Raw genomic sequence first — 24,043 nt, forward strand, 5'->3', positions numbered from 1 at the left:
CCCAGTGGCAGATCTGAGGGTGAGGCTGCTGCTGCCATGGGTCGGCTCTTCCTCCACCAAGGCCACAGATTCTCAGATTCCCTTCTCTGGGTTCTTGCCATTGTTCTCTTGCTCTGGCCTGTTACTCCTAGGGGTGGGATTAGATCCCGGCTGTTGCTAGCTCTGACTTACTGTCTCATTTGGATTTTCCTAAGCCTCACCCTTCGATTTAGCTACAGTCTTTGTATTAACTGTTCTTCAGATTGCCCAACTTAAGCATTCCTTATGTTTCCTTGCTTGGACTTTGATTTGTATCCTAAGTAATCTAAGGTTTATTTTCACCTTGCTCGTTTTTTCTTTTTTTTTAATACAGTACTTCCCATATTCAAGGTTTATGGTGTTTTGCATACCTCAAGAAAGCAAGTTTCTGTAAGGAGGGCTGAACTATGCACATACGAGGCCGGTGTTCGCTGGGCTTACCTGTGGCTCCAGATCACCCCGGCGTTTGTAGATGGCTTTCTCTCCAGTCAGCCCATCAATGATCTTGGCGTCATCTAGTTCTCCAGTAGCTTGGTGTCTCAGCCACTGTCGCTCTTTCCCTTTAGCCTATAATGACACACAAATAACCCTGAATTTCAATGACGTCTGCAGGGTCTCTGACACACTTTGTGCACCAATAACAGGAAACGCGGGATCTTTTCAGTAAGTGAGGTTCTGTGTGAATGCGGTAGAACGAATGGAAAGGTGTCTGTACTGCTGACGGAGAAACGTCCTTTGTGCAGATTTTGACATGTTTAATTGTCTTAACATATGGAACAGCAAAATGAACTGACTCAAAGTACATAAAAACAGGAAGATGGCATGCAAATGAACCCCTGGAGAAATTCGCGCTACCTGGAAATGTAATAGTGACGCATTTCTTATGGATTTTCTCTCCTAGTGCTTCTAGAAAATTTATAAGGTAATAAAATCATCACTTTGAACTTGTTAACGTTGTCTGCAAACCCAGAGAAAATGAGATCTTCAGAAATGTTCCTTGTGGAGAAGAAATTTTAGTTTAAGTTCTCTGTGACTTGGAAAGCAGATGGAAATGGCTAAAAACAACAGTAGGTGAACATTTTATACGGCACACATCTCTGATGTTTTCTTTCTTTCTTTTTTTAATTGAGAGGCAGAGTTATAGACAGAGAGAGGGAGATACAGAGAAAGAAGTCTTCCATCTGCTGGTTCATTCCCCAAGCGGCTACAACAGTTGAAGCTGGGCTGATCTGAAGCCAGGAGGGTCCTCTAGGTCTCCCGTGTGGGTGCAGGGGTCCAAGCACTCGGGCCGTCTTCCACTGCTTTCCTGCGCTATCAGCAGGGAGATGGATCAGAAGTGGAGCAGTCAGGACTCAAACTGACACCATAGGATGCCGACACTGTGGGCAGTTGCTTAACTCACTATGCCACAGTACCCACCCCGATCTCAGATTTTCTACATTCAAAAATCTTCTGAGTTACTTTTCTGAAGGTAATTTCATAGGACACTTTGCCACAATAACTTCTGCCAGGTGGCTAAGACAGTGGTAAATGGTAAACAATCTTCCTAGTCAAGGCAACTCTTTATATTATAGCTGATAACTGTGTTTATATTATGAGTAAAAAGTTGCAAGAATAGTTAAAATATTCCTATGCATACAAATTAGATAGTGGTTAAAAAAAATCATGTGTTCTGGAGTCACACAGCCTGGCTCCAATCATCCCTTCATGACTGCCAAATATTTGATCAAGGTAAAATAATCACTCTGTCCGCAGTCTCCTCTAAGCGAGGAAACACTAGCATCTCCTTGGGTGAGTTACTGTCATGATTAAATGAGCTAGCACGTGGAATCAGGTAAGAAGGAGTTGGGCAATCTCTGTGAGCTGGTGCTACTACTATGAGAAGTGGGCGAAGCAAATATTATGGACAACGAAGTCCACATTGACTTAAGCATACTTCCATCACTGTGTACTATCTGATTGCATTGTCACTGAAAATACAGAGCCACGTGGCAGGCATTGGGTGCCTGTTTTGGGAGTAGAGCAACCATTACACAAAGAAGCTCTATATGCTCCAATTCTGGGTATTACTATATTTATTGTTTCTGTGTCATTGATACCCTTGCTGTGAACTGGTACAAAATTACCAAGACTGGGTAAAAATATAATGATGTGAACGTGAAATCAAGAGAAGGAAATCCCTAATTCAGTAGCATAAAGGTATCAATTTGGGTGGGCAGTTGATTCCAGAACTTCCAGGCTTGTGTTCTTTGGGAGTAGGTTCTTGGCAAGAGCCCCAGGATCTCACAGGAAGATGGGGCAAACTGTCGCACAGCTGTCACATAAACCTTGGTAAGATGCACCTTTCGCACTGGGGCATGGATCCCACAGCCTGGATCTCACTGCACCCTTCTCAGGGGCCCTCTGCTGCTCTAGTGGCTCAGACTTGGAGCGTAGCTCCTCTTTCCTGTCACTTCTGGTGGATAGGGCAAGGATTCCCCAGGCTTCAGGGATAAACCAGGCTGGGAAATGTTACTGTGGTAATGCCGACACTCCACCCCTCTTGGAGATGCCAAGCCCAAGAGCACTGGCTTCGAATGCTTTCCTTGGATGAGGACAGATGCTCACAGACAACTCTAGCCTGCGAAAAGAAGCACTGGAGAAAGTGAAGAGAACATGGTGGCAGTGGTTAGTTGCCATCAAATCAGCATGAAAGTTAGACTCTTGAACTCCTTAGAGGAATGTGGGGCAAAAATTCTCATAAGATTATAGGACACATTACATAATAACACTGGGATCATTAAGCATTGATTTTCCAAGTTTCATAAATATATCCACAAGGCAATGACTCTGAGGACTCCTACCCAAAACCACTAGCTACTGCACAGTTTGATTAATCAATGATGCTTTCGCCGGGTAAAGCTACAGATTTTTTTCACCATTGCGATACGTATAGATGAAGTAATTTCTGTGATTTTTGATGCAGATGACAACATGGTAAAACATAAATTTAAACTCCACCATCTAACAATCAAGGAAATACAAAATGCTAAAATTCTAATTATTAATTCTATTCTCCTTCCATATTTCAGTGTTTCTGAAAACAGAATATATTTATCATGAGGGCAAAAAATAAACCTTGTTAAGGTAACAGGCAAAGGGGTAACTGTAACTTGTCTGTTCCGGCTGGAAGGACGTACATATGACCTTGGCTGAGCAGAGCAGGCACCATTTCATTATGATTTCCACTGATAATTGAGAATTGCCCAGTTAACTTTTAAAGGTCCTACTTATCATTTTAAATGGCTCTGAAACATTACTGGAATAGAACATTAGAATAATGAGCAAAGAAATGGAGTGTTAGTATACAAATACACTACAGTGAAGCAAAATTTTTCACTGCAGAAATGACTGTACTTGCACTAAGACCTACCACATTTCAATGTTCATAGACTGGAAGAATAAATATTATTAAAATGTCTGTACTAGGGGCCGGCACTGTGGCGCAGCGGGTTAACGCCCTGGCCTGAAGCGCCGGCATCCCATATGGGCGCCAAGTTGAGTCCTGGCTGCTCCACTTCCGATCCAGCTCTCTGCTATGGCCTGGGAAAGCAGTAAGAAGATGGCCCAAGTGCTTGGGCCCCTGCATCTGCGTGGGAGACCTGGAAGAAGCTCCTGGCTCCTGGCTTCTGATCGGCGCAGTTCCAGCTGTTGAGGCCAATTGGGGAGTGAACCATTGGATGGAAGACCTCTCTCTCTCTCTCTGCTTCTCCTCTCTCTGTGTAACTCTGACTTTCAAATAAATAAATAAAATCTTAAAAAAAAGGTCTGTACTACCCATAGTGATGTACAGGTGCAAGGCAATCCTCACCAAAATACCAACAGCATTCTTCACAGGGATAGAACAAGATCCTAAAATCCATGTGAAATCACAAAGATCCCAAGTAACCAAAAACAAAAATCTTGATCAAGAAAGAACTAACCAGGAGGCATCACAATATCTTACCTGGTCTCCCATGGGGTGCAGGGCCCAAGGACTTGGGCCATCCTCCACTGTACTCCCTGGCCACAGCAGAGAGCTGGCCTGGAAGAGGGGCAACTGGGACAGGATCAGTGCCCCGACCGGGACTAGAACCTGGTGTGCCGGCGCCGCAAGGCGGAGGATTAGCCTAGTGAGCTGCGGCGCCGGCCTCTTCTCTTAATTTTTAAAAAATATTTATTTACCACTTGATAACTGTTGAAATCTTTACCTAACATATACTAAACTGATCTTCTGTATATAAAGAGAATTGAAAATGAATCTTGATGTGAATGGAAGGGGAGAGGGAGCGGGAAAGGGGAGGGTTGCGGGTGGGAGGGAAGTTATGGGAGGGGGGAAGCCATTGTAACCCATAAGCTGTACTTTGGAAATTTATATTCATTAAATAAAAGTTTAATAAATGAAAAAAAAATTTATTTACCACTTGAAAGACAGAGTTACAGAGAGAGAAGAGACTGAGATATCTTAAATCTGCTGATTCACTCCCCAGATTGCTGCAATGGCCAGGGCTGGGCCAGGCCAAAGCCAGGAGCCAGGAGCTTCATCTGAGTCTCCCATGTGGGTACAGCCATCTTCCACTGCTTTCCCAGGCACATTAGCAGGGAGCTGGACTGGAAGTGAAGCAGCTGGGACTTGAACCAGTGCCCGTATGAGATGCCAGCATCACAGGTGAGCCCCATTCTTTAAATTTTTGTGTTTTTGAATTTTCATACAATGAACTTGTGACTTTTACAATTCAAAATAAGTAAAAATAAGTTATTCATTTCCCACAAGAATTTAAAAATAATTTAGTGAAATATACCTTTGATTCCAGCTGGCAGGTTACGGAGAGCAGGGCTTCTCAAAGCTTAGTGAGTATATAAATAACAATGCAGTTTCTGATTCTGGGGTGGGGTCTGAGAACAAACTTTGATGTGATGCAAATCTTTGCTAGCCCATGAGTCTTACATTAGGAACAAAGATCTAGAGAATTCTTGGAGACCATAAATACTCTTGAAAAATGACAATAAATGAAGGTTTTTCAAGAAGTTTGTGGAAAATGTAGTATGCACTAAACTTCATCTTACTTAGAAATCTAACAAAAGAATGAGAAGGATGGGGCCGGTGCCATGGCTCACTTGGTTAATCCTCTGCCTGCGGCAGCGGCATTCCATATGAGCACCAGGTTCTAGTCCTGGTTGCTCCTCTTCCAGTCCCGCTGTGGCCCAGGAAGGCAGTGGAGGATGGCCCAAGTGCTTGGGCCCCTGCACCTGCATGGGAGACCAGGAGGAAGCACCTGGCTCCTGGCTGCGGATCGGCGCAGTGCGCCAGCCGTAGCGGCCATTTGGGGGGTGAACCAATTGAAGGAAGACCTTTGTCTCCCTCTCTCTCACTGTCTAACTCTATCTTCCAAATAGATAAATAAATAAATAGATAGATAGATAGAATGAGAAGGCAAGACATAGACTAGAAGAAAATATTTGCAAAAGATGTCTGATAAAGGACTCTTACTCAAAACATACAAAGAACTCTCAAAACCCAAGAAAATGATCAAGAAACAGGCAACAGACTTGAGTGGATACCTCATTAGAGAAGATACCCAGATGGCTAACAAACATCTGAACAGACGTTCCACATCACATGTCATCACAGAACTGCACATTATGAGATATCACCACACGCCTATTAGAATGGCCAAAATTCAAAATACTGACAACACCAAATGCTGGTGAAGATGTGGAGCAACAGGAAGTCTAATTGCTTCTGAGATCACAAAATCCTAAAGCCACTTGGGAAGACAGTTTGGCAGCTTCTTACCAAAACATACCCTTACCAGGGAATCTAGCAATTACACTCCTTAGTAATCACCCAAATGAGTTGAAAATTTATGTCTATGCAAAAAATCTATACATGATGTATATAGTTTATTCATAATTGCCAAAATCTGGAAGCAACCAGGATGTCCTACAGTAAGTGAAAGGATAAACAAACTGTGCTACACCTAGATGATGTTCTATTATTTAATGTTAAAGAGAAATGAACTAGGGGCTGGTGCTGTGGCGTAGCAGGTAAAGCCGGTGGCAGTGCCGGCATCCCACGTGGGCACCAGGTTGAGTCCCAGCTGCTCCACTTCCAATCCAGCTCTCTGCTATGGCCTGGGAAAGCAGTAGAAGATGGCCCAAGTGCTTGGGCCCCTGCACCCACATGGGAGACCTGGAAGAAGCTCCTGGCTCCTGGCTTCAGCTCAGTTCAGCTCTGGCGGTTGCAGCTGAGTGAACCAGCGGATGGAAGACCTCTCTCTCTCTCTCTCTCTCTCTCTCTGACTCTAACTCACTTTGTAACTCTTTCAAGTAAATAAAAAATAAATCTTAAAAAAATGCTTACTTTTCCCTTAGAATATTATATGAGCTGTCTCTGGATCTGCCATCACATAAGAATCTAGGATTTTATGTCTGAATCGTCTCATACTGGTGTTGCTTCCGTCTCCATAATGATTATTCCTCCCTTAAAAGATTCCTCAGCTTAAAGACTCCTTCTATTACGTATGCCAATAAAGTAAACCTTGTACTGAGAGTGAGGGAGAGGGAAAAGTGCTTTCTAAAAAAAATCTGCTACAATTTTTAAAATTTAATTATAATATGCATATAATAAAGTGGGTAAATCTTAAGTGCAGATCTCAATAAATGGTTACAAAAAGCCCATATTTTTTTTAACTTCCCATACCTTTGAAACCTCCCAGGGTCCTGTTCTGACCTTGACCCTCCTCCTGACAGAGGTAACCCCTCTTCTGACCTGTTTCCATGGATTAAGTCTGCCTGGTTTTGATCTTGATAAAAATGGACACACGCAGCAGCTACTCTTGTTTCTGCCATCTCTGTCTCAATATTTCCCTTGTGAGTTTCCCATGCTGGTGTGCATGTCTGGTACAGGTGTTAGTCAGCTTGCAATGCCTTGATCGATTTAGGATTTTTTACTTTACAGTAGTGGGAGAGTGTCACGCATTCGGTAGAAACCATGTCGGATTTTGAATTTTGATCTCCTGAGATGTTAGGCGGCGGCGGCAGCCGCAGCTGCCAATCAGCCTCACAGTCCTGGAGGGGCACGGAGACCCTGTGATGTGCTGTGGGGCTGAGCTAGGATGCTAGACATACTGAATGCATTTCCCACGTTGGGCTTATCAGCATGGAACCCCATCATCAGTCACGCAGCATCTGTACTGCAGTTTCCTGCGTGACCTTGACAATGTACGGCTCTGTCCCATCATCCATTCTCCAACTGCTGCTTCCTGTGTGGCGCTATTATGGATAATGCCAACATTGACACCCCTGGACACATCTTCTGCAGCAGGCATGTGCTCCTTTGTGTTGGATGGAAACCCCGAGTCACAGAATGTCGCTATTTCAGCTCCAGCAGATACTGTGAAACAGCTTTCCAACGTGGTTTTTCCGTTTTCTATTCCCATGAGCAGTACACGAGGACTGTTTGCTTATGTCCTCACCAACATTTGAGAATGACAGCTAAAAAAATTGTTTTTCAGTCATTCTTGTGGGTGTAAACTCTCTTTCTTGCTTTTTAATGGCAGATAAAGGAATTACTTTGGATACTGCTGCCATTGATATTTTCAGGAATAAGAACCAGTCGTTGTTGAAAGTGTGTTTCAGCCACTGACCCACCGGGCACAGACACTCTAATAACAGTAGTTCTGCTCATTGGTTTTGAACTCCATAACTCCCAGGTAAGTTTGGGCAGAAGGTATTTTCCCTCCTCTAGCCAGCCCACCGATACTTGCTCACTCAAAACAGGAAGAGACCGGTCTGTCCACATGTATGTTCTTGGGGACAGTAGGCTGGGAGCTCTTTAAAGAGTCCCTGCAGGCTGAATCAGAACATTTACACACAGGCTTCCATGTTCCATGGGACTAATTCAGACTCTTCTTGAAATAGTCAGTTCCTATTTATATATTTAAATATACATTTAAATATATGCTTTAATTTATAACAAAGGGCCAAAGATGTTCTTTACTGTATGTTCCTACTGCATGAAGTATACTTCTAAGTATGTCCAGCAGTTTTGTATGAGACAGTAAATTCACACTAATGTGAACTCATATGTAAAGCCAGGTTGCACTAGCAAAAAGTCTATGTTATACAGACTTTCTACAAAAGAAGTAGAATTTTACTGCTTGTATGCAAAGAACAATTAGACTAACTGAAATGCTCAAGGGATGATGTATTCTGATTCACTTGTTTTCTGGGAAATACTTGTCGTTGGTTAACCAGAAAGTACACACACACCCACAGACACATAGCACTGAGGGCTTCAGAATGAGTAAACTTGACAAAAACCACTTATCTTATGGTTTGTGACACTCTCCTATGATTTTAGCACTGAACGCATTGTGATTAATCTTAAGTCTCCACTTAATTGGGTTATGTTTAATCAAGATTCCCTTCACCTAAAAATTCTATATTCAAGCTAATTTTCTGTTTCTTCAGAATTTATTTAATGAAGATATTAGGAAGAATAGACTTAAATTACTACTTTTGTACACAGTATGTATATTCTACAGAATGAAGTGTGCAGAAGTTATCAAATACTTGTTGGGTGGAAGAGTGATTACAGATGGATGCTTGAGGATACATAGGGCATAGTCATTCTCTTATTTAACCTTAGTGCCCATTATTTTTATTGTCCATGCTCAACCAACGTATATTTTTGTGACAATTATTTATACCAATTGAACAAAAGACTTGCTGATTAAGAAAAATTTTTGTATAGTATTTATAAAATAAATAAAATTGTTTACTCTGTAGTTCTCAATATTTTGACATTGTAGCTAAAGTACGTTACAATATGTCTGTTAAGTTCTTAGGAGCTCTAAACAGTGAAAGAGTATTTCAGAGAAAAGAGAAGCTATGCGTCTTCGTATTCTGTTTATTTGTGCTACATCTCTTTGTAAGGTACTTACATGTACTTAGCAAAGACGATTCTCCTTAGAATCTTAACCTTGGATGATGGTATGGAACTACATCGCTACTTTGTGTGAGTATTTATCATCCTTTTATATTCAGTTTTTACAAACAAAAACAATTTCAGGTCTTTCCTTCAAGAATTAAACATTTTGGGGGCGGGTGTTTGATGCAGAGAGATACTGCTCAGGGTGCTCACATGCCACATGGGAATGTCTGGATTTGAGTCCTGGCTTTTCCAGCTTCCTGCTAATGCCCACTCTGAGAGCAAGCAGGTGATGGCTCAAGTACCCAAAAGGGGGACCCAGTTCTTGGCTCCTGGCTTTACCCTGGCCCAGTCTTGGCTGTTGTGGGCATTTGGGGGATGAACTAACAGATCTAAGAACTCTCACGGCTCATCTGTAGTCTCTGGCTGTGTCTGTCTCCCTTTCAAATAAAGATTTAAAAAATTAAAAGCAAAGAATTAAATATTTTATGCTTCGATGAAGCTGAGAACCACCCACACAGGTGCATATATGTAACCATCATCTTAACAAGTTCAGAACCCTAGATTCCATGCCTAGGATCCTCCCCAGCACAGTAAAAGTCAGTGGGTAACCTCACTCTTCAGCTTTTCAGGCCACACACCCAGGAGCTACCTGTGACTCCCGCTTCCCCCACACCTAATACACTGGCGCTTCCTCCCAACGCCTGGCAGCAGCTGGCGCTGTCTTTCCATCCCCAAGAACATCCTCAGCCCACACTGCCCTCAGCTGCACGGCGGCACATCCTTCTAGCTGCTCTCCTGACTGCCACCGCACCTCTGGTACTCCCTTTCCCACACAGCAGCCTCTAAAAAATATGCTGTAATTCACAAGAAATACATCTAAAAAAACCAGCCTGACTAACGGTAAGTCTTTAAAAAACATCTGATTGAACTTGGACTTCTCTAATCATTTCAGGAATGAGAGGGTCTTTGCCTTGCCCATAGTAAACATGAAGTGTGGTGCTTTTACGGCTCTCTATTCCTCTTCTAAAACAGCTTAATTAACCCAACCAACAGAATTAACTAAAAATCCCCTGAGTATTTAGTTTTAAAATAATGTGAGCATTTAGGTCCTATTATTATTAAATCAACAATTTTCAATAGGGGTATTTTAAAAGGAATTATTCTTGATATTGAAGTTTCTTTCCAAACTTGCTGTCACAATTATGTAGACGTGATTCTGTGTTTATTGGTACCAGTGTTCACTGCTTGTCTTTTAGGACCACAAAATTCCCACTCTGATGGGATTCTGATGCTCTCTTAACTGGCTGGAACGTTTACACATACGAGTATGTATATGTGTGCAAGTGTGTCTCTGAGTGTGTATACTCATTTATTTCAAAATTACTCCCAAAGAGCTCTTTAAGTGACACATTTTAAGTCTCTGCAGATCTGAAGATGTCTTCCTGTCACCTTCGTATTTTGGCTGAGTGTGGAATTCTTGGACCCCATCCTTCTCCAAAATCATGCAGGCATTCTTATATCTTTGGCACCCAGTGTTTCAGGGACAGCTAATGCATCATTTTCAGTTGTCGGATGGTAGCACGTTTTCGTCTTCTCATACGGTTTTAGGATATTTTCTTTTTTTTTGAAACATTAAAGCTCCATGAAGTGTGGCAAGGTGCTTATCTCTTCCGCAATTTTTCCCGGCATTCAGTTTACTTCTTTGGATCCACACTTAGGCTTTTCCATAGCTCAGTTTAGCTTTGTTTTCTTTGATTATTGCTTATGTGCCCCTTCGGGGGTGTCCATCTGGGAATGGCCTTTGTTCACGCAGCACATGGTAAGTGAGCCTTTACCACGTGCCAAGTGGTGCTCTGCTTACTGGGATGGCCCACGGCCCCGAGTGTGGGCTAGCCACTCTGCTTCAATGCGTCACCTTCCTTATGGTTTTTACCTCTCTATATCCTCGGTCGTCTGGAAAAACTTTTCACATTTTTCACTCAGACTAGTTTGTAGGCTTACAACCGAGTTGAGTTATTCTTTCTTCTTGTAATGCAGATTCAAACTTCGCCATCGCGTTGCTGGTTTTCTCATCATCTTTCCTTCTGTCATTCAACTCCCTAATTATTTCTGCTTGCTTCTTAGCCAGATCCTTCTAAATCCATGTCTTCTTTCCCATGCCTCGAGTTTCTTTGAATTTTGAGGACACAAAGCAGCTGTTTTCTACAAATCTTAGGTTTCCTGGAGAAAATCTTTTTTCCCAGTTACAGTCTTGTTTTGCATCTTGAATGCTTGTTACTTGGCCTCAGTGCAGAATCTTTCTGCAGATCCCCAGCTATTTCCTTCTTGATGTCCTGTTTCTCAAACGGTGAGATGCTGATAGAAGACTTCAGTGACAGATTGGTGGCTCCCCCTCGGTTTCATTGACTCGCCACTTGGTTACTAGAAACTTTCCCTGAGGATTTAAAACTGGCGTTAGGCTGTTGCACGAAAGCTATCCTAGCAGCTCAGGAACTCTGCAGGGGAGGAGCTGGAACTGTGGCGAGTCCTAACACGAGGACTCCGTCTCCACATCATTTCTTATTTTGCTTGGAGAAGCCATTGCAATGCGGTCAGCTTTTGGCATTTGGCTCTTGTTGGATCTTACTCTTTGGGCCAAGTTCAAGCTGGGGCTGGGCTGGCCCCTCTCCCGGAACTATTCCCCCTTCCAGCTTTCTGCTTGTTGTAGCCACTGCGTGAAACCTAGACCTCTCCTCCCCGCTCCTCACCAGCACTGCTGCTGCTTGGCAATGACAGCTAGGAAGTCACTGGATCTGCACCTCGGAGGCTCCCAGACTCCCTCCCTTCCCCCTGGCTCTCCCGGCAAGGGCTGTCAATGAGATTTCATTATGTCGTATTCGCTTACTTGCCGCTAATGCTACGTCTCAGGAAGGTTTTTGAGTTTTCCTTGGTAGGGATCCTGTGACACTATATTTAGCAAAACTGAAACTTTCTCAGATGTCACTAGCACCCGTCCCTAATTTCTGCTGTCACAGAAAAAAAAGCTGTATATAGCTTTTTACTAATTTATTGGTCTTCCTGGCAAAGACCAAGTGAGATGCCCCAGTTTGTGCAGCCTGAAAGTCAGCACTGTTTTCCCTAGGCTGCTCCTCTCATGGCCACGGACATCACGTGCTGAAAGATAAGGCATTGGGTGCTGGGAAAGAGTAGCTAGCACTTTGCTGCTCCACCTGAAATGCACCAGGTCCCAGATGGTGGCTGTCTTCACCCTCCACCTCCCTTTCTTCCAGACTCTTGCCTTAGGCAACCCACCTCTCTTGGCTTGAGCTGCCTTCTATATAGATGAACATAAAAAATACAGACACAAATAGAAATATAGATCTGTAACCCTGTCTGGTTCCAACCTTGCTCCTGAACTCCAGATTTACATTTTAAAAATTTCAAATATCATGCTTGCCATTTTTATATTAGGTGTCCCAGTAGTGAGAGAACATGCCACCATCCAAAGCAAACATCTGCTTAGTTCTCAAGTTCTCTAGGGCTTGAAACCTCCCCAGCTTTTTTAGCCCACATTCAATTAGTCACCGTTTTTTTGTTCTACCTCCAAACTGCTTTGTGAATTTGTCTGCTCCTTTTGTTTTCACTTCAGAAACCCTGGTTCCTATCACTTCTCACCTGAACAACTGAAATCGCTTTATGATTTCATATCTGGCTTCCATCTCTCTCCTCTGAAACTTTCTCCTTCTGTTAGGTATGAAGTCAGAAATGAGCTTATGTGTGTGTGACAAAGGCCTAAGGAATTGACATCTAGGTCCAGCATCCGCATCTCAAAGTCATCCCGATAACCATCCAGGCAGCCCAGTGTCTGCACTTCAAATGTCCTGCCCGGATCCTGATGACCTTCCAGGGGGTCCTACTCCTTCTACCGATAACCATCCCTCCTCTAAGGTGGGGCAACACCAGCCAGGCTTCTCCTGTCTGATAACTTCAGGGGGAAAACTCAGAAAGGAATTTTTCGTATTTACGTCCAACAAGACCTTTGTTCAGGAGAAGAAGGAGATGGGGAGGGAAGGCAAGACCCATCCCCTTAAAAACCCCAGCCTTAATGCAAACTGTGCACTCTCTCTCCCAGGTCCTGCCTGGAGAGGTGCCCATCTGTTCTTACGGATGTCCCTACCCTAATAAACCTTGCTATGTTGCCTTCCCCTGCTCTCTGTCTCACGCCTGAATTCTCTCTTGCGCAAAGACAAGGACCCTTTTGCTTCTCTGGTAACAATTCTTTTTGTTAAACCTGAGCGAAGTCAGCACTCAAAGTAAAGTCTCAGTCCTGCTTCTCAGCCTCCTGTCCTTGCCTGCGTTTCACGCTGGGTGTGACCTGACTGTGGCCTGCTCTCAGCTCATGCCTCGGATCCGCAGGATCATGGCTCCGTCTGGGATGTGCCCTCTGCAGGGGGCATGGTTGCCACGCTTCTCTGGTTCATGTTCCTGGGTCCTCCAAGACCTCGGCTCATGTACCCCTTCCTTCAGAATTCATCCTTGGATCTCTTCCTCCTGGAACTCTACTTCATTCGTGGCCTCTCTCGCTAGGCAGACACTTAGCACAGTAAACTGCACTGATCTGTCTACATGTCTGTCTTCTCTGTCCCTTCAGCCTGGAACCTTCTTAGTTCAGGGACAACATCTTATCAGAAAGGCTAACATAGTTTAGGCTGAGAATGAAGATACTGATTATAATTGGAGCTGAGAAGAATGACACATGTGCAGTACCGGCACATGTCAACACGCGTGGTGGCAACACTTCCTGCTCCTCAGATATCTGCCCAGCAAATGCGTGTCGGTGCGTGGGCCACGGGGCCTGCTCTGGAAAGTCACCTCAAATGATGGTTTGCTAGTTCCTGGCCAGACTTTGTGCCGGTCACCAAGCAAACACCCATGGTTACTGGGATGACACAGCAATCTCCAGACAGCTAGAAGATTTTAGTTAATTAGAGCCACAGAGGACTGGCAGAGGATGGCAACAAGGGGAGCAAATCAAAGCCTCCTTGCTCCACAAGGCCTTGTCCACTGTTGATCCCTTGGTATCTTTTAACCTACCCCCATCTCTCTAAATCAAGAACCGATGGCCCACCTGAGGCTAATTGGTCTAAGCATTAAAAATAAAGATCAGATAAGGGAAGCAACTGGAAATGCTGTATTGGCATTTGGATAATGGTACAAGATGTTTTATTAGCATATGTAAGAATTATACTTTTGTATGGAATTGTACAGTTGGAAGAAGTTAACAGAGACCTAACAGATAACAGGAACCTCAGTTTTGGGCTCAGATGCAGGCATGTCTAGCCACATAACCCAGGACAAGCTACACCATCTTTCTAATTTACATTTTTATTCTCTCATTTACAAGGTAGTGAGGAATATCTATATTTTGTAAGATTCCGAGAGCTGAAAATACGGACGTGTCTCAGTTTCTTTAGCTATCAAAGGTAGACAATCCCAGAGAATAAACAGCACAGTGAGGGCCCGGCCTGTTTGCCAGGCTGCTGGCTGTTGGCTGGCTCAGTGACGCTGCGTACTGTGCACTGTTTCACGTGGCTTACGCACATCGCCCGCGTGAATCTTAACTGCTGTCCTGCTGTCTGTCATTCCCATTCTGGCTCCCCAGTGGGCACTTTCAGCCACTAAGTGATGATGATGGTGACGGCAATGTAAGGCACTTAGTAGAATGCTCTGCACAGGCACAGGGCAAATGCTCAATAAATACCCACTAGTATCATAGTGCTGGTAATTTTTTTTCTTCTTCTTTTTTTTTAACAGGCAGAGTTAGACAGTGAGAGAGAGAGAGAGAGAGACAGAGAGAAAGGTCTTCCTTCCGTTGGTTCACTCTCCAAATGGCTGCTACAGCCGGCGCACTGCGCCGATCTGAAGCCAGGAGCCAGGTGCTTCTCCTGGTCTCCCATGCGGGTGCAGGGCCCAAGCACCTGGGCTATCTTCCACTGCCTTCCCAGGCCACAGCAGAGAGCTGGACTGGAAGAGGAGCAACCGGGACAGAATCAGCGCCCCAACTGGGACTAGAACCAGGAGTACCGGCGCCGCAGGCAGAGGATTAGCCTAGTGAGCCATGGCACGGGCCAGTGCTGGTAATATTAATAGTGGAAGTTCTATATCTATGTTCCATATTCATTCAAATATTAAATCACTTTTATCTCCTTCTGTGTATCTAAAAATTGTTTTCTAGTTTCTGGGGTTTTTGAAATATTTCCAAGGAAGAAGAGAACAAAAGTTCCCTGGAATAAAGTTACTCTACTTGAAGATATTTATTAGTTTATTGAACATAATCATTTAAAGATTTTAAAAAATTATATATTTTATTTATTTGAGAGAAAGAGTTGTCTTCTTTGAGTTCCTTCTTTGAGGGCAGGGGCTGCATTTTATTTTCCCTATCCCTAATTCCTGGTGTGCAACAGCACTTAAGAAATGAATGAAGGATTGATTACATTATACTCATCTTTTAGTCTTAGTACAAGCACCATCTCCCGTTCCCCTCACCTACTGTGAACCACTCACGTTAGTGTGTAGTTAACTACTGCCTCGCCCTGAAGCTCAGAGCTCACCAAGCAGCTGCCCCTGCCCTGGCCCACTGAGTGACTGTGGCTGAAATTTCGGTTGTTCACTGTCAGGTTGTTCAGACAGTTTATATAAAACCTTAAGTTTATATAAAACTTTACCCTATGTCATTGCATACGGACTTTTAAGAAACATTTCTTTATTCATTTATGTGAGAGGCCCAGCAATATAGGAAGAAGGACATGTGCACACACACACACTCACACACAGGGAGGGAGACAGAGAGAGAGAAAGAGAGAAGGAGAGAAGGAGAGAGGGAGAGAAAGAGAGAAAGAGAGAGAGAGAGAGAGAGAATCTTCAATCTACTGGCTTACTCCCCAAACTTCCACAATAGCCATAGATGGGCCAGGCTGAAGCCAGGAGCCAGGTCTTAAGCCTGGTGTCCCATCTGGCAGGGGCCCAGGCACTTGGGCTATTGACCACTGCTTTCCCAGGCACATTAGCAGGGAGCTGGATTGGAAGCAGGACTAGAACTGGTGCTCAGATACAGGATGCTGGCATAGTAAGCCACGGCTTAGCCCACTGTGCACAACACCAGGCCCATATGACTTTTTTTTAAGCAAATGACTTAATTCCTACATTCCTCAGATTTTGAAACTGGTCATCTAGTTAATCATTATAAAGAACTTTTCCCAATACTCTAATGCAGCTTAGAGGATTTCCCAGAGTTTTGGATTAAGGTAGTGGATTAAAACTGTGTCACAGAATTTATAACTGGGAAAAAAAATAAAACTTCCTTCAAAAGGACAGCTCCAAGCAGGAGCCGAAGATGCAGAGGCGTAACTGGAGGAATCGACTCTAAGCACTTCAGGATCCCAGAGCAGAGGTATTCCATGGCTGGACTCCGAGCCCTGCCCTTCTCCCCTGCAATGAGACTTCCCTCTCTCCTGGACAAAAAGATCTGACTTCCTTTGTGATATTAGGAAATATTTGCCCTTAATTATTTGTGCAAATTGACCAGAGTATATATATATATATATTTTTTTTGACAGGCAGAGTTAGACAATGAGAGAGAGAGAGAAAGGTCTTCCTTTTCCATTGGTTCACCCCCTAAGTGGCCGCTATGGCTAGTGCGCTGCAGCTGGCGCGCTGCGCTGATCCAAAGCCAGGTGTTTCCTCCTGGTCTCCATGGGGGTGCAGGGCCCAAGCACTTGGGCCATCCTCCACTGCCTTCCTGGGCCACAGCAGAGAGATGGACTGGAAGAGGAGCAACCGGGACAGAATCCGGCACCCCGACCAGGACTAGAACCTGGGGTGCCAGCGCCGTAGGCAGAGGATTAGCCAAGTGAGCTGCGGCGCGGGCCAAGAGTATAATTTCAAAAGTAAAATCTTCAAATAATAACAGGCACTGCTTGGGAAATACTGAAACAGCTTAATTTTTAGGGTAATAACAATGAAGCAGCCATGGTTTTGTGAGACTGCAAAGGGTAGGATGCAGGGGCATGAGAAGGGCGGGGGCGGAGGGTGCCAGCAGTGCAGAGGATGGACAACCTGGGTGCCGTCACTCTCCTGTTCCTCCAGTGATGGTGAGAGGCCTTGTAGAGGAGAACTCTATTTGTGAATCTTCAGTGGAGCGGAGACGCTCGCAGATTTTACATTGGTGAGTGGGGGTGGGGATCAGCAAGTCACATGTCTGCTAGGGTTACTGGTATCATTACAGCTTCCTGGACAGGCCGGATTAGAGGGCAAACATTTTCCTGAAGCTCCTGCCTGCAGTGCCAGCATCCCATAAGGGCGCTGGTTCTAGTCCTGGCTGCCCCACTTCCAGTCCAGCTCTCTGCTATGGCCAGGGAAAGCAGTAGAAGATGGCCCAAGTGCTTGGGCCCCTGCACCTGTGTTGGAGATCCCGAAGAAGCTCCTGGCTCCTGGTTTTGGATTGGTGCAGCTCCAGCCATCGCAGGCAATTGGAGAGTGAACCAGTGGATGGAAGACCTCTCTCTCTCTCTCTCTCTCTCTGCCTCTCCTTCTCTCTCTCTGTAACTCTGACTTTCAATAAATAAATAAATATTTTTTAAGAAAAAAAAAAACTCAACTAACAGAGCTGTGAGATGAGTGTACAGTTTTATGCAGGTATTTTGGTGTTGATTAACCTCTTCTGACTGGCTGATTAGGGTCTGGATAACTTCTCCCAAAGTTTTGGGGATGGGTTAAACTTTAGACTTATGGGTTATCTTCTTGGTCCATAAGTGGAAGATTACCTGTAAATTATCCAGGATGATCCGGAGGGAGTGCACTTGTCTTCGAACGGCACCTGAAAACCTTTCATAGGTTGCAGCATCGTATTCACTCATTTGGATCTCTTTCAGCCTGGAACCAGAGAAGGAAGAAAGACAACAGCTTAGATCATGTTTGAGAGTACTTTGAAAGGTTCATGAGAAAGTAGAATTAAAAGATAAGTTTGTTTTGGTGAAAAATCATTGAAACCCATGCATAGTTTTTTTCATAATACACATTTTCCATCAGCTTTTGAAGAGCCCTTGTCCATGTAGGGCTTTTGCTTTCATTTGCCTACTGTTAGAGCTGTAGCACACTCCTTGGCACCTCAGGTTGACTTTGAGAAGAAAAGGCAAGATCTGGTGTCTCTGGATAAAAAGGGGAGACGCCTACTGGTATGCTGGGGAACGGCTAATAAGCTCCCCTGCAGGAAGAAACGTGCTGATTTGTAGTATATATTTACTGATTTCTGTTGTGCAAATGTTCCCACCACGATCGATTTCAAGTTAGCAACAGTGCGGTCACGAATGCTCAGTTAGAAATGCACATAGCTGGCTCCTATGAGCCGGTATAAACTGGCTCCATAGTATACCATTTCTGTATTCCCCAGTCATGATATTGTGATATTGGCAGTTAATCAATTCATGTGACAGGCCCCTAAGAGAAATCCCATGGGCTGTATTTTAAGACAGAGGCTACAGGAGTATATTTGGCTGACCAAGATGAACAAACCCAAAGAAGACACACTGATGTGTTGCTATATATTCTTATATGAGAATTTCCTAAAATTGCTGGTGGTATACATTAAGTAGGACAATATGATTTTATTGTGGTTTTGACTTTTATCCCCCCCAGTTCACTGCTTCTTGTCGTCTGTCACCACCTGCTTCTGCTGCAGCGCCCCCAGCCCACAGGCAGTTCTCTGCACACACAGTGGGGCCACGACTCTGTGCCTCTACAGGGGTTTCTCTCCCACCACAAGTGCCCCTCGCCTGCCTCTTCGCCTGCTAACTCCCACTTACCTTTCAAGACTCAAACCAATTATCACTTCCTCTGATCCCCCAGACTGCTTTCTCTCCACTTCATTGCTCCCTCAGAGCATCTACTACCTATGCAATAGATACCTGCTTCTGTCTCCCTACCAGACCTGTGCTCCTTTCAACAAAGGCTGAGCTTTTCTCCTCTTTATATGTACAAGGCCAACCATGGTACTTGACTCAAAATAAATAGAAATGAATGTCTACAATAAGAATAATATTCAGGATTACTCAGAACTCAGCATCGTAGGGGCAGGTGTTTGGTGTAGCAGTTTAGATGCCATTTGAGATGCTGCATCCCATGTCAGAGTGCCTGGATTCCACCCTGGATTCTCTGCCAATTCCAGCTCCCGACTAATTCATACCCTGGGAGACAGCAGGAGACAGCTCAAGAGTTGGGTGCCTGCTGCCCATGGGGGAGGCCCAGATTCAGTTCTCAGCTCCTGGCTGTTGTAGGCATTTGGGGAGTGGTTCAGCAGGTGGGAGATCTGTGCATCTGCCTCTGCTTCTTGTCTACATAAGTAGAAAGCTCATTCCCTGAGTGATCTCTCTCGGGTTTTGATGCGCTGTCTCCACACCACTAATTTAATCATGCATTTCAATAAATTTCTATAAATATAAAAGGTTCTAGTATGAAGACAAGGAATAGTGAATGCATATTTCAAAGGCCTGATCATACCACAATCCTCTACGCTGGCCTGATCATCACAGGGCCTTCTATACTGCTCTGTGTGTGGGCAGCTACGTGAGCCCGGGACGCAGTGCTGGAGGCACGGACTGCAGGTGCACGGCTAAAACTCTCATCTAAAACACTCTTACTTTCATTGTCCTGAGGTGGAACAGAAACCCCAGAAGCTGAAGGAGAATGAAGGATTTCTATTCCTCCTTGTCAGGCTGAGCACTGGGAAGAGTCGCTTCAACACAGGGTGGAGAACTGGATGTTTATTAGAATCACATGAAGTTGGGCCCTGGTGACCATGGAGATGGTTGGCACCTCCTGCTCTGTTACCAGGTGAGTTAGCTATTGGCAATTCAGGTTTCAAGACTTGGATCAATGGCTAAATCCTATGAAGTCTTGCATGATCCCTTGGGGAAAATTGACCATTCTATTTTTGGACTCCTTATGTGGACATCGACCTTGGAATTTGCATACTTTAATAAACAGATTTGTTTTTCTCTGTCATGGTCTTTTTCAAATTTTTCTCTTCCACAGTAGGAAATACATTTTACATTGATATCCAGTAAACCCAATTGTGTGTGTGTGTGTGTGTGTGTAAGTAAACCAAAAATTCAGTGAAAAGTACATTTATTACATATGATGTACTCTCATGTTTTCAGTTCTATTTCTCTTGGAGAAGCATCACATCTTATCTTTTCTTTGAATCTCCAGTACCTAGGCACAATGCCTGGCACACAATGGCACTCAATAAATGCTGTTGGACAGCACTCTGCAAGCACTATCAGAAGGTAAATACACACAAGGCCACTATAACAGCTGAATGGTTGTATTCCTAGGGTGACTCTGCAAGGTGCATGTCTGAATCTGATTAACTCTTCTCTAAGAAAAAAAGGAATATGACTATACACACACACACGTGCACAAACACACATTATATATATTTATATAAATTATATATAATATTATATATGCTATCAAAAAGGAATACCACACACACACACACTCACACACACACCTGACCTCCTAACGATACTTTTTCTGGCAATCTCTGGATCCCTTGGATTAAGTGAAGTCTTGATGTATCAAGGCTGACAGAACACCACAGGGTATGTGCCTGACAACTTCACACCTAGGAAGCCAAGATCTCTTCCTCAAAGGAAGTACTGACCAGAAAGAGTGTAAGCATGGCTTGTCTCTGGGATGCGGGGGAGAGGGAACAGAAAATACACACACGTGTGCGCAGATGCTCACATACACACATGTATGCTTGTTAGTAGTCACGTTAGTAAGTCCCCTCAAGCAGAATGGGCTTTGCAGAGAGATCAGAATTAGCTCCAGTTATAGGTCTACCCCTGGTGTGATCACGCTGCACCCCAAAACATAACACATGTTATTTTAATGATGAAGAAATGTGGAAATCATATTCCAGATTGTATTGGATTTCAGAAAGATCACCTCAAAGGTGTTCCAAGCTAGTCACAAGTTCTGAAAGATGAAGACCAAAGCAAGGTGTGGAGAAGGAAAATAGGAAAATTTAACCTCGGAATCACACAAGCTCCCCATTGCTAATACTGTCAGCCCGCAAAACTAGCTGAAAATATTTCTTCCTGTTTCTCCTAAAACTGATCAAAACTGCAGGGCACAGCTGCTTCACATCCCAGTAATCTGTGCACTAGCTGCACTTTGTTGGCACAGGGTACTTATAAAGGGTATATTTATTGTTACGTAAGAGTCTGGGAATTTTAGTTCTCATTTCGCTTTTTCTTATAGGTCAGACTTAAATACTATAATTTAAAATCAATTGTGAGGAAAACAAACATAAGCTGAGAACCGGTATGTGAGGCTGATTAGTTTTGCAAATGGTCATGGAGGCAGTTTCCACAGCTGGTGCCCACCCTCAATGCTTTTCTAAGTGTGCATGAGTATCTCACTGTTTCATCCACTTTTTGTTGGTGTAATATTTCTTTTCCATTTTATGCATGTCTTATGCTTGTCTCTCTCTCTCTGCTAGTCTGCCTGAATTAACCAATTTATGATCTATAGGAGCAGGCAGCTGGGTTTAAAAACCGATACAGGGGCTGGCGCTTTGGTGTAGCAGGTAAAGCCATCGCCTGCAGTGCCAGCATGCCATGTGGGTGCTGGTTCGAGTCCCGGCTGCTTTACTTTTCATCCAGCTCTCTCTTATGGCCTGGGAAAGCAGGGCCCCTGCACCTGCATTGGAGACCAGGAAGAAGATCCTGGCTCCTGGCTTTGGATCAGTGTAGCTCTGTCTGTTGTGGCCAACTGGGGAGTGGACCAGCAGATGGAAAACCTCTCTCTTTTTTGTCTCTCTCTCTCTCTGCCTCTACCTCTCTGTAACTCTGCCTTTCAAATAAATAAATAAATAAATCTTTTTTTTAAAAAAAAGGAAGGAAAGGCATCAGAATAGGAAAAGAGGAAGTCCAAATACCCATGTTCGCAGATGACATGATGTTATACGTGGAAAAACCTGAACACTCCACCAAAGAAAAGCTGTAAGAACTTATAAACCAATTCAGTAAAGTTGCAGGTTACAAAGTAAACATAGAAAAAAAAGATACAAATGAAATTAACTAAATAACTAAATTCTATGTTGACGATGTCAAGAATTCATCAGCAGGATTCGATTCTTCGGGGCAGCAGAGTGGACCTTCTTGGCTGATGGCTGGGGCTGCCTCATCCCAGGTGGCCTCTGAAGCAAGTACTAGAAGGGGGCACTATACTTGTATGTATGTGTGTATTACTGATTCCAAATGGGAAGGAACATTTGCCATGCACCAGGTCCTGGGTATGGGCCTGGGGTTGTGCTGGAGCACAAAACATAAATCCCTGCCCTTGAGAAATACAGTCTGTGGAGACAATCAAGTAATCACACAAACAATAAAGTGGGAGAGAGTGATAAGGATTATAGAGAAAAGGTATAGGGTGCTGTAAAAGCATGAATGGCAGGGCCCGGCCCCACTCTGCATGTGCCTGGAGGGGCAGAATTGCTTTAAAATGGATTATTTGATGAATAAAGAATTATTGCTTCTTTGCAAGATACAATACTTGTATTGTGTGTCTGTATTTTTTTACGTTCCCGTATCATAGAGACACACTGGAATGTTTACAGTGAGACAACAGGACATCTTGCGTGAGTTTCACGATGATCTAAGGGTAGAGATTGGGTGTGCAGCCGGATTTTCCTTCTCAAAGTTGGAGGGGTTGGGAGGCTGGGTCCATAGGGTTCTTTATTTGTTATTTCTCTCTTTTTGTTTTCTGCCTTGAAAGCTCAATAATACAAAGTCAAAGAAGCATCTCCAGCAATACTGAATGGGATACTCATCAGGTCAGACCGACGCCCCATCTCTACATGCACATCGCAACGTTTTTCTCTGGGTGTGCTGCAAGCTCCTGACCTTCTCAGGCTCTCCCAGTGCTTTAATTTCATCCCACACCTTCTCCTAGCCTGGTCCACCTGCTCTCTAACAATGGCCTGCGACTGTCTCTTACTCAGGGTGGGATTCCGCAAAGTGCTCCACAGAGGTGCCTGTACTCCTCCACGGCCCCCCTTCCTCCAGCACACCCAGTGAGGTCAGTAGCCCTATTATCACAAATGCCTCCTGAGCTCGTCCTCCAGCGAGGCCATGGTCCTTATGGAACCAGGCTCCCTTTGCCATCTGGCCATGTGGACTCTTGCTGTCCTCTTGTCCCCTGGGGCAGAAACTCAGACTGGAAGATGTTGTGTGATGTTTGGAGCACGGTGACAATGGGAGTTCAGGGGGGCAGGGGAGCACGTCGCCTAGCTAACTGGTTCTTTCCCTAAATGGACCTCCTAGTATTAATGTGAAATGTAGAGTGACAGCATGTCACAGGTTTCACACGGGGGGGGAGGGGATCTCACAGATCATGTGCACTAGAACGTGCCCTTTCACTGCCTCGCTCCTCATGGAGCACACGTGTGTCAGTCTGCTGCCCAAGCCGCAGCCCCGCCCCTCAGCCTGAAAGCACATGGTGGCATTTTCCACTGTTAGTGGAAGGACACACATGGCTGTCTAGGGAAAGCATCGTGTGGGTTCCTGGTTTCTGGGTGGGTTCAAGGCGGCCCAGAACAGCTGGGGAATGTCTGCAGCCCACGAGCGCAGCAGCCTGGACGGCAAACTCCTCATCTGCTGACAAGCTTGCCCCATCCAGCCTCACTGCCTGCTGCTCCCCACCAGTGCCCCTTGTCCTGGTGGGCAGCCGGCCCTCTCCACCACCGACAACATGCACACACAGCTTCCTCTCTTCGAACAAGCTAGGGTTCCTCTGCCCGGCCCTACCCATCGACCTGCTGCATCTAGAGAACATGGGTTTATTTGAAAGGCAGAGTTACGGGGGCGGGGGGGGGGGGGCAAGGGAGAGAGGGAGGGGAGAGAGGGAGGGAGTGAAGAAGGAAGGAAGGGAAGGAGGGAGGGAGATAGGGAGACAGGGAGGGAAAGAGAGAGAGAGAGAAAGAGAAAGAGAGAGAGAGAGAGAGAGAGAGAGGGAGGGAGGGAG

General features: G+C 44.6%; 1 protein-coding gene across 1 annotated transcript in view; it reads right to left on the reverse strand.

Moving 5' to 3' along the window:
* The window catches only part of VWA8 (von Willebrand factor A domain containing 8), a 403,863-nt gene that overhangs the window by 18,615 nt on the left and 361,205 nt on the right, over positions 1–24,043 (reverse strand). Inside the window, exons 40-41 of the mRNA XM_062194118.1 lie at positions 17,776–17,884; positions 460–585 (exon numbers count right to left, since the gene is read on the reverse strand). Of these exons, the coding sequence (XP_062050102.1) occupies positions 460–585; positions 17,776–17,884 (235 nt within the window). The remainder of the gene's footprint in view (positions 1–459; positions 586–17,775; positions 17,885–24,043) is intronic.

Source organism: Lepus europaeus, chromosome 6, assembly GCF_033115175.1.
Source record: "Lepus europaeus isolate LE1 chromosome 6, mLepTim1.pri, whole genome shotgun sequence".
In the NCBI taxonomy this organism is placed as follows: Eukaryota; Metazoa; Chordata; class Mammalia; order Lagomorpha; family Leporidae; genus Lepus; species Lepus europaeus.